Here is a 12730-nt window from a genome sequence, read left to right as displayed (position 1 = left end):
GAGCGCGGTGCGGGTGCTGGTGTGCGGGGCTACAGCACGGCGCGTTTGCGAGCGCTGGGGTGCGGCGGGCGTGGTGCGCACGGGCACACGGCGAGTGGCGGGAGTGCAGGTGCGCTCTGGCATGACGTGCTGGGGCGTGCGGCGTGCAAGAGCGAGGCCAGGGAGCGCAGCGGTGGTGAGCGTGGCCAGGGCATGGCGTCGCGGCATGGCGTCGCTGGTGCGGTGCGTCGCAAGCGTGCGCTCGGGCGCACGGGGCCGGGTGCTGGCGCTGTGTGAGGGAGCGGCAGGGGTCAGCGCGGGGGCAGCTGTGCGGGGCAGGCGTGGGCCCAGGGGAAAAGCTAGGCACTGCTAGGGAACAGGTGTGGGCCCGGGGTGCAGCGCCAGACGCAATGTGCAGGGGGCCAGGCGCTGGGAGCATGCATGTAGTGTTCTGTACTGCAATTAGTTTTGTAATTAATCTATATTTAATACTCCTAATTAACATTCAAAGATTCGATGTGACGGGTGTTAAACTTTAATAGGGATATCCAAACACCCCTTATTAGACTTTAGCACACAGCTAGCTGTGTTCTTGGTCTGCGTCTTTGTCTCGCACTTTTATGCAGGTAGTTTGTTCGTAGTGCACACATGGAGATGCTCAAGTGCGTTGGGCACAGAGAGGTGACAAAGGCACGGATATTATCTGTCCAGATTTATCAACTATGCACTTCGTTCTACAAGTTGTACAAATATTAGCGGATCGGACGTCCGGAATAAAAGAAAAATCTGACAGTTCGAGATACATATGTTTCAATAGTTGATTTTCGATATTGCAACTATTATTTTCGCATGTTTCACTATGAATGTTGCACGAAACATAATGTTCATATATATTACGGTGGGAATTTTTCTATTCCACAGTCAAACGACTTAGGTAGATTTTTCGTATATTTTTCAATGTTGCACGTATAGATTGTCAATGTTACAGATATTTTGTTTTCAATGTTGCAACGGAGCGTCCGCCATCCCGACGCTAGCAGCGCTCTATTAACATTATATTGGTGCAAGTAAAAACTTGGCACCAATTTTAAAAGAGCAAACACTGCCGGGCAAAGTAAGAGCACAGAATCAATTGATATATGTGTCTCGATCACTCTCATGGAACTGGACAAGGAGATTGAGGTAAGCAGGTACACTCAATCACTCATGACGTACCTGCCGTAGGTGCGTCCGCACGTAGCGGCCGGCATTCTTGCCAATTCCGATGGATCCGCCCGTCGGGTAGTGATGGTTGTTTTTCATCAAGATTGTGTATATATGCTCGCTCGTGGACATGTAAGTGATTGCAAAGGAAGCAATGGCGCCCTCACGAAAGAATCTCTCTGCCGCCGTCCTCCTGCTCGTCGTCATGGCGGCCGCTGGCGGTACGTACGTGTGCATGTGCATGAACTACGCCCGGTGATGTCGTTTAATTAATCTTGCACTCCATCCGTTTCAAATTATAGATCAATTCCAAATTATACATTATTTTAGCTTTTCTATATGCATAATTTTAACTATATCCTAAACGCTAAACGGTATACGGTCGGTCACCCTTTACTTAGCGTTTAGACCTAAAATATACATATTTATGTATATAAAAGTCAAATATGTTAGAAAGTCATAACACTTCATATACTTATGATACTAATTAGTTTAGTATTGATTGTGGTAGTTGTAATCCGACTAAATTATGAATTAAATGATCATTTAGCTCATATAACCACATTTAACTCGATTATGTTCAGACGGTTTAGTCGGTTTTAACGGTCCAACCGTTTAATTCACCTAAACAATACGGGAGGCCTCTGTTTAGCATTTTAACGCTGTCCAAACGGATTAAACGGCCGTTTAGGCAATCAGTGACACACACATATGTTTATGTGTAGATACATAGTAAATACTATTAATTAGTACCTATAAATTAGGACGAAGGAGTAGCTAAAAGTCGTTTGATACGCACCTTTAATTATTTGATTGACGACGTTCATTTATACTACTCGTCCCTCTATCCCAAAAATTAAAGAATACTTTGCCCTAATTCTATTTATAACAGAGTTGGCGTCTATTGGGGTCTACGCTTGCGACCACTACCAGAGCGGCACTTACGAAGGGCCGTGCTTCCATGGTATTAACGAAGTGGACTGCACTATCTCATGCAAAAGCGAAGGAAGAATCAACAACGTCGAAGGCTACTGTATTGATTATAGGTGCTGGTGCTACGCGTCGCCTTGCGACGGCCTCTAATTGAGATCATTGGCTGCTGCTAGCGCTCCAATGCAGCCACGACGATACAGTGATCCTTTTGCCTGCAGGTGGTATTTCAAGGTGGCATTCCTTGAAAGAATAATGATCGGAACCTTCTTCCCAGCACTCATATAACCCGGTAGTATTGAGATCTACTCTACCCTACCGGTAGCTTACTTATGCTGTAACAAATAAAATTGTGGTGTTTCTCCGTAAATGCATGTTGTGGATTTCAACGATGAAAACTTAAAAGGCCAAATATAACGTTTGGAACCCTATGTATCAAAATATTTATCGCCATTAACTTCTTCATGTAACTTTGACCATTTGTACCAAAAGCCATCGAGCTTTAGTCTGGTTGGACCAATCACGACTAAAGCCCCCCCTTCCTATCCCAGTTGTAACGGCTAGAAAATCTGGTACCGACGCCAATCCCGGGGGGGGGGGGGGGTCGTTGTCAGATTTCCACGCGGCCCTCTCTTCACCTTCCTTATCATCCCAGAACCCAGAACTGACCTTCCATCGAACCCCTTTAGTCCCGGATAACATTGAACCCGTGACTAAAGTGGCTTTAGTCCTGGGTTAAAAATGTGCTACCAAAAGCTACCGCGGCGGAGCTTTAATCTGGTTGGACCAACAAGGACTAAAGTCCCCCTTTAATCCTGATTGTAACAGCTAGAAAATCTGGTACCGACACCCACCCAAAAGGGGGGTGTTGGTGTCAGATTTCCACGCGGCCCTCTCTTCACCTTCCTTATCAAGAACTGACTTTCCATCGAACCCCTTTAGTCCCGGTTAATACTGGTCCCGTGACTAAAGTGATTTTAGTCCCGGGTTAAAAATGTGCCACCAAAAGTCCCTCAAGGCCGCGCGCCGGATCCGGCGGCGGGCATGGTGGCGGGCATGGTGGCCGGGTGGGGGGGGTTTATATTTTTTCGAAAAAGTTTGCCGAGTATTTTTTGGCACTTGGCAACTCTTTGCCGAGTGCCCGACAAAAAAACACTTGACAACTTAGCGTTTGCCGGCAGGAAGTTTGCCGAGGACAACACTCGGCGAACCTCTTTGCCGAGTGTTTAGGGCTTTGCCGAGTGCCCGGTTTCTGAATCCCGTAGTGGTGTTCTCAAAGACTTCGCGGGTAATGGGAGGCACCTTGTTGTCGTTGATCGCCGCGTTGCTGTAGAAGATGTCGAGATCTTGGCCATAGGCTATCCTGGCCTCGTCGACCGGCCGCTCGCTGAATCTGCTCCGGCTTGCGGACGTCGCAGAACTTTGCGCGAGCCACTTTCACTTGCGTGGCATTGTTATGGGTCTGGTTGTAGGTCCTGTTGAGATCCTCTGCTATCTTTTCGCAGGAGCGGTAATTGGTGTCGGCGAGCAAGACCCTGGCGCCTTGTTCGACGAACTTTCTGGCAATTGCCTCGCCTAATTTACTGAAGGCGCCAGTGATAACGGCAACCTTCCCAGCAAGCCTGCATTTGTTTCAACCGTGACAACTTAGAACCCCGGCCTTTTTATAATTTGATTTTGACAGCTTGAACTCTGAACAATATTTGGAACTGAATATTCCACTTTGAAACACATTTGACACATAATTCAGTTCTAATATGAAATCTTATTATTATTAACTAGAGGGTTCTTTTGGAGCCTCATTACGCACTAGAAAAAAGGTATTAAAATATTTCACAAAAATCAGAACATCATGACATCAATTCAGTAGCTCTAATTATTATCCCTTGGATCCATTATCTCTTTCTAATAAATTACTCACCTATGCCACTATATATAACAATAGTATAAAATAATCTCCTAAATTTATATTTAAATTACCGACCTCTCTGACATTATAAAAGGTAATCTAAATCAAAGTAGGATTATTATTGCCCCCAATATTCAGTCCTAATGTGTAATGTTCCCTCCAATGTATTTCTATATCATGTCAGCTTGACATAAATTCTCAAATGTGGTTCAACAAAACTGGAACGTTCAGTTCAAATAAAATATGGTTGTGACTATCAAAATTAGAAATAGGTCATCCAAATTGTCACGAGCGGTTAAACCTAGATTTGGTGTTTCGGAGCTTTTCACGAGCGGTTAAACCTAGGATGTAATAATTAATAAAAAGAATAAAAAAAATCAAACTCAATTATATATTAATTCAATCAACTTCATTAATTGAAACTATCGATGTAATAATTAATAAGTAGGAAAAATATAACAAAATCTAATTCTATATTACCCTAAATGAGAACCAATTGAACCATGGATGTAATAATTAATAAGAAAGGAAAAATCAAACTCAATTATGCATATAATCAACTTCATTAATTAAAACAATGGATGTAATAATTAATAAGAAGGAAAGATATATCAAACTCAATTCTATATTACATTAAAATGACAAACATAGTATTGTGATGGTTATAATATGACCATAGAATTTTATTCACAAAAATAATCTATTTCTATTTTTTTTTCTTTCTTCCCTCCTCTCTTTCCTAGTTCTAGATCTAAATCTGGATGACAAGCTAATGAAGCAAGGTACGATGAATAGAAGTTGAAAAAGAAGGTTGGAATGGCGCAAACTCACTTTATATAACCATCTCTTCCAAGGAAATCAATAGCAAAACCTTCCCCCATAAATTTGGTGTTTTGGAGGCTTTTCCCGAGCTCCTTTCGGGCAAGCTCCAAATGAAAGGTTGCGTGAGGAAGAAGATGAACTGAGACATTTATGGTAGGTTCTGTGCTGGCGGGCGACATAAGCTCACCGCCAGCATAGATGGGGTGATCTGTTCTGGTGGGTGCTTGTGTCGCCCGCTAGCACGGTGACCACTGTGCTGGCGGGTGCTCGCCTGACGGCACAAGGAAAGCTTTGTGCTGCGGGTGCCAATCACGTCCGTCAGCACGCTAGAAATCGTTTTTGGTATAGTGTCGCTCTAGCTCGACGTCATCAAGTCTGCACCTCTCTTATGTGCTGTTCATATTGAAATAGGATATTAATTGAACATTCAGGAGCTCTCATTCTGAATGGCTGAATATCTACTAGTACCAGAACATCGGGTGTTCCTGCCAGCATGGAGCCTGGACGTTCACACTCAATTCTGAACATTCTGCAAACTTGCAATCTGAAATTCACCAAGACAACTACCTTGGAGTGCCAATCTGATAGCTAAGCTACCCATGAAACTGTGGAGGCGTAGGAAATTCAAGAAAATAAGGTGAAGTAGCTCTGAGCTCTGCATTCATCAATGCTGATGGCTACTGTCTGCCAGGGCTGCCAGAGACAAACACATGACGATGTTGAATTGTTGATCAGAGCTTCCCTGTAACGGATCCTGAATTTTGCGCTACAAACTCGCAATAATTTGTTCAACCCTTCCACGAGCTGCGCCCAAGCACCGGGTGCCGCAGTTCAGCCGCCGGACGGAAGCGCGGCGATTATTGCCACCGGAAATGGCAAGATGCGAGAAGTTGGACTTCGGCAGCTTCAATTTAGAAAAATTTGGGATATTTAATTAATTGCCATCGTTAGAAGTGGCGCATCTTCGAAAACCACTTTCACAATTTCGCTTAGGCCCCGTTTGGATCATTGGAATTGAATTTCATCCTAATAATCATAATTTAGACACAAATTAATTAAGCTAATATAATTATATGTGGAATATAGTTGTATATTATAGCTGGTGATATGGGAGAGATACTTATATGCTGCACTTCTACTATAGAGAAGCGAGTCCAAGAGCGTGCTATAAGAATTGAATTCCATTCTAATAACCATAATCTATAGAATTAATTTCCATCTCCCACCCCATGAATTTAAGATAGGCTTATATCTAAACTTTGGAAAGTTGTGGAATGCCACATTCCAACATAAATTAGCCTACTCCATTAAATAGCTTACAGAATTGCCACCGGAGAGAAGACGGAGTAACGGAATCGTCCTTTTTGCACTCGTGGCGCGACATGTCAGCGTGCCACGCTGGCCCGGCCACGAGAAATGACGCAGACCCCAGCCGTCGGCCCTACCCCATCGACGCCCTCCTCTCCCACGGCTACTCCTCGGCTGCTCTCGAAGCGCCCCGCCACCCGAGCCCTGCCTCGCCACCGTCTCCAACATGACCTCCTGCGGGCTCTCCCCCGCCTCCACGGCATCCGCTCCACCGACAGGGCCGACGCCGTCCGCGCGCTCTTCCGCAGCTACGGCTTCACCGACGCGGACATCACCGAGATAGTCCGCCGGGCCTCGGTGGTTTTCACCCTCGACCCCGACCGGATCCTCCGCCCCAAGTTCGACCTCTTCGCCTCCCTCGGCGTCAGGCCGCGGAGGCTCTGAGCTGATCCTCCTCACGCGCAGCCTCGACAACCACCTTGTCCCCTGCGTCCAGTTCCTCCGCGGTGTCCTCGGCACCGACGCCGCTGTCCGTGACGCCATCTCCCGCACCCCACGCATCCTTCACGCTGACCTGGAGAAGAACATGATGCCCTGCGCCGTCTTGGACTCCCCGACGAGTTCATCTCGAAGCTCATGATGTGCCAGATGTTGTCAAGGCATATGAGGGTAACATCAAATTCCAAGGTTTCAGATAGCGGGGTGTTCCAGTTCCGGTTTGTAAAGTTGAGAACATTCTGATGATTTTGTTGGCCTCGTCAGGATATTTGAGTGTGCATCTACTGAGTTTTTCCATACAGAACTGTTTTTTGAGCATTTAAAAGTGAAAGCTTGTAGCTCTGTTTACAAAAGCTGCTGTCCAGGGTGCTGCATTCGTCTTCTACTCTGACTGCTGCGGCTTGTTGTTGAGCCTGCAGGTGGTGGTCGCTCGCCGCCGAGGACGACGTGCTCGAGGAGGAGTTGGAGTTGTCTCTGCCGGTTGCGTCCCCGCCCCCTCCCTCCGGCACGTCGGCGACGAAGTAGGGCCTGAAGCGCGATGGCCTGGGGGGGGCGCCGGCGGTGAAACTCTCGTGCCGTCTCATCTGCATCTTGGGGAAATCGAAGGGGTTGCTGTGCTGGCCGAGCAGGAACGACGGGGCCGAGCCGGTGTCGTCGCAATGATGATGATGATGATGATGATGGAGGTCCAAGCGGTTCTTGGTCAGCACGGCGGGGATGTGGACGCCGAGGTCGATGAGGTTCCGGTGGATACTGCGCCTGGACATGAGCTTCTCCAGCTCCAGCGAGCCGATAATCTGGATGCTGTGCTCGTCGTCCGCCGTCCAGGCCACAGCCGCCTCGACCACCACCTCCTCCCCCTCCTCCTTCTCGCCGCCGACGAGATGGTCCTCCGAGCTGGTGGCCAAGGACCCGTCGTCGTCTGCGCTGTCATCCTTGGCGGAGGAGAGGTGGCGGATCTTCTTGTAGAGGTGGCGGTCTTCATCCTCTAATGCTGCCGCTAGCGGGACGTTGGGCTCACGAGGACGACGCCGAGGAGAAAGGCGGCGAGGAAGGCGCAGTGGAGACAGGGCAGTTAGGCTAGTCCCAGTGTAAGGTTTCATCGCACTGTTTCCAAGGATGCCACATCATCCCATGAGGTGTATTCTCATGAATGAAATAGAAAGTCCCAGTGCATAGTTTCATTTCACGATTTTATAGGATGACCATGATATTTAATTGTGAGGCATGAGATTGGATATGGTTAGATGAAATGAAACTCTATAGCCCCAATGCAAGTTTCATAGTCTTGGAAACAGTGTATACATAGTTTCATCCTGATAAAACTCCTTCCCTCTCTCACTTCATAACTATCATGCCATGTCATCACATATGCTGATGTGTCACTGTATTTAATGTGTATGAAACCTCTATGAAACTCCCATTGAGATTACCCTTAGGGTCTTTTCTCGTGGCCCGGCCAGCGTGCCACGCTGACATGTCGCGCCACGAGTGCAAAAAGGGCGATTCCGTTACTCCATCTTCTCTCCCGTGGCAATTTTGTAAGCGAAATTTTTAACAATGGCTTTTGAAGATGTGCCATTTCTAACTGTGGCAATTAATTAAATATTCCGAAAAACTTGGTTCAAGGCAAAAGTCACAGGAATGGTCAACAGAACTATAGGCGATATGCGATAGTTGTATTGAGAAAACAGTCATCATGTCTTTATAATTTCAACAGGAAAAAATCTTGAAGAAATTTCAACTACACGTATAGGTCTTGATTTTTCCAACTCTTATAAGGGCAGCCGTGGCGTCACGACCCAGGATCGGAACGATTAGGAATCGAGTCCCTCTCGAGACGAAAACAAATTTTGTTGGCCCTGTACTGGCTGCCAAATGCCCGGCCCTGCCTGGCTCTCTGTCCCAATGCTCAAACTTGATCCTCCTTCTGCGCCTGCAATCTCATCTCGGCAACAAAGGATCTGAACCGAACATTCAGCAATCTCCCAATCTGAACAACTGAGTATCTAGAAAAGCATCGAGTTTTCCTGTCAGCAAGGAGCCACACCCAATTCTGAACATTCCTCAAACTGGTATCAAAGCTTCCGTTTTTGGCCGTGCTTTTCTTACCCTTGTGCATGTGTCAAAGCTTCCGTTGTTGTGTTTCTTAGGCCTGGTTTGGTTCATTCTGCTTATTTTTAGCACCCGTCACATCGAATGTTTAGATACTAATTAGGAGTATTAAACATAGACTAGTTACAAAACCCATTACATAAGTGGAGGCTAAACGGCGAGACAAATCTATTAAACCTAATTAGTTCATGATTTGACAATGTGTTGCTACAGTAAACATTTGCTAATGATGGATTAATTAGGCTTAATAGATTCATCTCGCTGTTTAGCTTCCACTTATGTAATGGGTTTTGTAAATAGTCTATGTTTAATACTCCTAATTAGTATCTAAACATTCGATGTGACACGTGCTAAAAATAAGTAAAGAGAACAAACGCCCCCTTAGTCCTTTTACCTCATCTTTGTGCATTCCAGGTAGTTCCAACCCTTCTGTTGACAGGTATTGCAATCTTTGTAAATTTTCATGTTTGCATGTTGTAGCCGTCTCTAGTCCATGATCCGCTTCAATCATTCATCGCCTCAGCTCGCCGGAACGCCGCCGGCGCCTCCGTCACTCTGAACCCTCTCCTGCGCGTCTCGGATCGGATGCCTCCATCTCCATGACGGCACCTTCAGCTTCGATAACACGCAGCAGAGCGGAGCTAGTGGCATCCGTGTCAGCAAGGGCCCCTCATCTTGTGTTAGGTGATAATCACTGTCATTCTCATCAGCACTAAACCACTGGCTTCGCATGCTTGTCCTCGTCCTCTTTCATAGGATCACGCTCATGTTCTTCCTTGGCAAAGTGGAAACACTTTGATCCCCCTTTTCAGATATGCTTTCGTTTCATAGGACTATAATTTTGAGCTTAAATTGCACAGCTTGCAAGGTGACCTTCACTGGAACAGTTTCAGTGATCGAGAGTGTGGGACACTGGACTATAGGCCACTATCCGTAGTGTTGCACTTCGTCCTCCCCTTGGTCGTTGGTCCTCACCGGCGACAAGCCAACAAACCAAGCCATGGGCTCCACGGAGCAGCACCACGGCGCCACCGATGTCGTCATCGCTGCGCCGCTGCTCCCCTCGCCAGCACCGGAGCCGCCGCGCCGGAACATGTTCGCCTTCGTCTGCGCCACGCTCGCCTCCATGACCACCATCCTCATGGGCTACAACCTCGCGCTGATGAGCGGCGCGGAGCTGTTCATTCGGGAGGACCTTGGGCTCACCGACGAGCAGGTCGAGGTGCTGTCGGGGTCCATGAACGTGTTCATGCTGGGCTCCATCCTCGCCGCCGGCTGGGCCGCGGACGCCGTCGGCCGCCGCGGCACCATCGTGCTCGCCAATGCCTTCCTCATGGCTGGCGCGCTCGCCATGTCTCTGGGCGGCAGCTACGCCGCGCTCCTTGCCGCGCGGTCCGTCACCAGTGTAGGCGTCGGGTTCGCCGTCGTCGTGGCCCCGGTCTACGCCGCCGAGATCGCGCCGGCGTCCACCCGCGGCATGCTTTCCTCTCTGCCGGAGATCTTCGTCAACGCCGGGATCCTTCTTAGCTACGTCTCCAACTATGCCTTGGCCGGCCTGCCGCCGCGTTTTGGCTGGCGCGCCATGTTCGCCGCCGGCGTCGCGCCGCCCGTGCTGCTCGCGGCCGGCGTGCTCGCCATGCCGGAATCGCCTCGCTGGCTCGCCATGCGCGGGCGCGACGCCGAGGCGCGCGTGGTGCTATCTCGCACATCCGACACGCCGGCCGAGGCTGACGACCGGCTCAGGGAGATCAAGGACGCCATCGCGGCGACGCAGGGCAATGACGACGCCGGCGTTCGGAGGGACCTGCCGCTCTCCGGGCCATCATCGCCGACGACGATCCGGCGGATCTTCACCGACGTTCTTGCCCTCCAATTCTTCCACCAGGCCTCCGGCATCGACATCATCGTGTTGTATACACCGCTGGTGCTCAAGAAAGCAGGTATCTCGTCGAACAGATCCGTGCTCGCCGCCACCGTCGCCGTCGGCGTCGTCAAGACGGGCTTCATCCTCGTGGCCACGCTCTTCTCCGATCGTGTCGGCCGGCGGCCGCTCCTCCTCGTCAGCACGGCCGGCATCGCCGTGTCGCTGACCTCGCTGGCGATCACGCTGTGCGCCGCCAGCGTGACGACAGCCGCGAGCGTGGCGGCGGCGTGCGTCGCGTCCCTGCTGGCCTACGTCGCGGCGTTCTCGGTCGGCCTCGGCCCGCTGGCGCAGGCATACAGCGCGGAGATCCTGCCGCTCCGGCTGCGCGCGCGGGGCACTAGCCTGGGCACGGCGGTGAACCGGCTGACGTGTGGGGTCCTGAGCATGACGTTCATCTCCCTCGCCAACACCATCAGCATGGCCGGGTGCTTCTTCCTGTACGCCGGTGCGGCTGTGGCCGCGTGGGTGTTCGTGTATGTGCGGCTCCCGGAGACGAGAGGACGGAGCTTGGAGGACATGGACCAGCTGTTCTCCAAGTGATCATCATCGACCAATAATGGGATGGTGCGAGTCAGCTGCTACTGGTGGATCGATCTTACCGACGTTAGTGATAGCAGTATTATTATCACCACACTTCGTATGAAGCTTTGCTACTCAAACAGAAAGTTTGTATGAAGCTTTCCTACCGATTCTCCTGAATCCTGATTTTCCATACACTAGTCCATCAACCCGTGCTCTCGCACGGGCTAATGTTTTTAGAAGCTATTGTATTTAAAAATTATTTAGAAATTAAACTCCTAGCTAATAATCAAAATTGTTTCCCTACTACTCTCTTATTTTTCAATATTTCAACATAATACTTATATAAATATGTACCTATCTTTGTCCAGTTGTGATTGATTTTTAATTAATAATTACTCAATGCACTTTTTCATCCATATTCATATTTTTTCCATTTTGTATCACACCTCCAATCCTCCATACATTATGTTTAGCATACAAATCAATATTTTTCATCGATTCCTCACATACATGTATAAATGGTCTAAATGGTGGCACTCATCATGTGTATATACTTTAACTTAGTATTTTTATATTAACAATGACATAAATAGGTAATTTAAAATCATATATTAATTTACTTTTTGACATTTCTGTATGATGCACATGAACATAATTAGATTAAGACTTAGATGTTTACTTTAGGTTATTTTTAATAATGACATACGTGGATAACATAGATAAAATTTTAGAATGACATTTTAAGTTATACTTTATAATGATGTGTATTAGTAAATTGGATGAAGGTTATGGAGTTACTTTAGATTATTTTTTATAATAGCTAAGCTCGGTAATTGAAATATAGGTTTAGAGCTCGTTTTTGAATATTTTCACAATAATAGTGGTGGGTAACTTTTTAGAAAATATAATAGTGTTTGACATTTTTAATTTTTATGAGAATTTGTCTCTTTTTTCTAGCTTGTCTCGTGGGAACTAACGCGGAGGCAACCCGTGCTCCCGCACGGGCTAATATTTTTAAAATATATTGTATTTAAAAATTATTTAGAAATTAAACTCCTAGCTAATAATCAAAATTATTTAATTATTACTCTCTTATATTTTATGGTTCATGTAAGAATTTTTAATCATCATCTGAACTATCTATGTGTATAGCAGCCATCTTTTATATTGATTAAAGTGCACGTCCTGTGCTTGTGTCATATAGGTGTACCAACTATGAAATTATATTTTTGGAAACAAATCGATTTAAGTGGTGCATAGTCTATTCAATATGGGCTTAGCATCGATCTAGCATGCCGACTTGATTCCTTCTTTATCTCTCTTTTTCTAATAATTGCTCCTTCTCTTTCTCTCCTCTTCCTCACGCCAGCAACAACTGCCCAGCTCCAATTTTCCTCCATGAGCCAACTACAGAAGGACATCTCTATCTCGTGCACCTCGTCCAACCAATCCACAGGGAACAAAGCAGCAGCAACATCTTCTCAAAGTTCGTTACTCCCTGTTCTGCAAGCAGCTACAAC

General features: G+C 47.4%; 2 protein-coding genes across 2 annotated transcripts; one reads left to right on the top strand and one right to left on the bottom strand.

The window, feature by feature from the left end:
• Nucleotides 1–6895: 6895 nt before the first annotated feature.
• LOC140220301 (uncharacterized) lies at nucleotides 6896–9766 on the bottom strand. Its single transcript, XM_072290322.1, has 2 exons — nucleotides 9759–9766; nucleotides 6896–7729 (listed from the first exon to the last, which is right to left on the bottom strand). Exons 1-2 carry the CDS (start codon nucleotides 9764–9766, stop codon nucleotides 6931–6933), a joined length of 807 nt encoding a protein of 268 aa, XP_072146423.1. The 3' UTR covers nucleotides 6896–6930.
• LOC117833874 (polyol transporter 5) lies at nucleotides 9012–11402 on the top strand. The gene has a single exon (XM_034713471.2). The coding sequence runs from the start codon at nucleotides 9765–9767 to the stop codon at nucleotides 11226–11228; it is 1464 nt and encodes a 487-aa protein (XP_034569362.1). The 5' UTR covers nucleotides 9012–9764; the 3' UTR covers nucleotides 11229–11402.
• Nucleotides 11403–12730: the final 1328 nt, after the last annotated feature.

The sequence above is a fragment of the Setaria viridis genome, chromosome 8, assembly GCF_005286985.2.
Source record: "Setaria viridis chromosome 8, Setaria_viridis_v4.0, whole genome shotgun sequence".
Classification (NCBI taxonomy): Eukaryota; Viridiplantae; Streptophyta; class Magnoliopsida; order Poales; family Poaceae; genus Setaria; species Setaria viridis.
The sequence above is the reverse complement of the archived record's forward strand: the minus strand, read 5'-3'. Positions and strand labels throughout refer to the sequence as shown.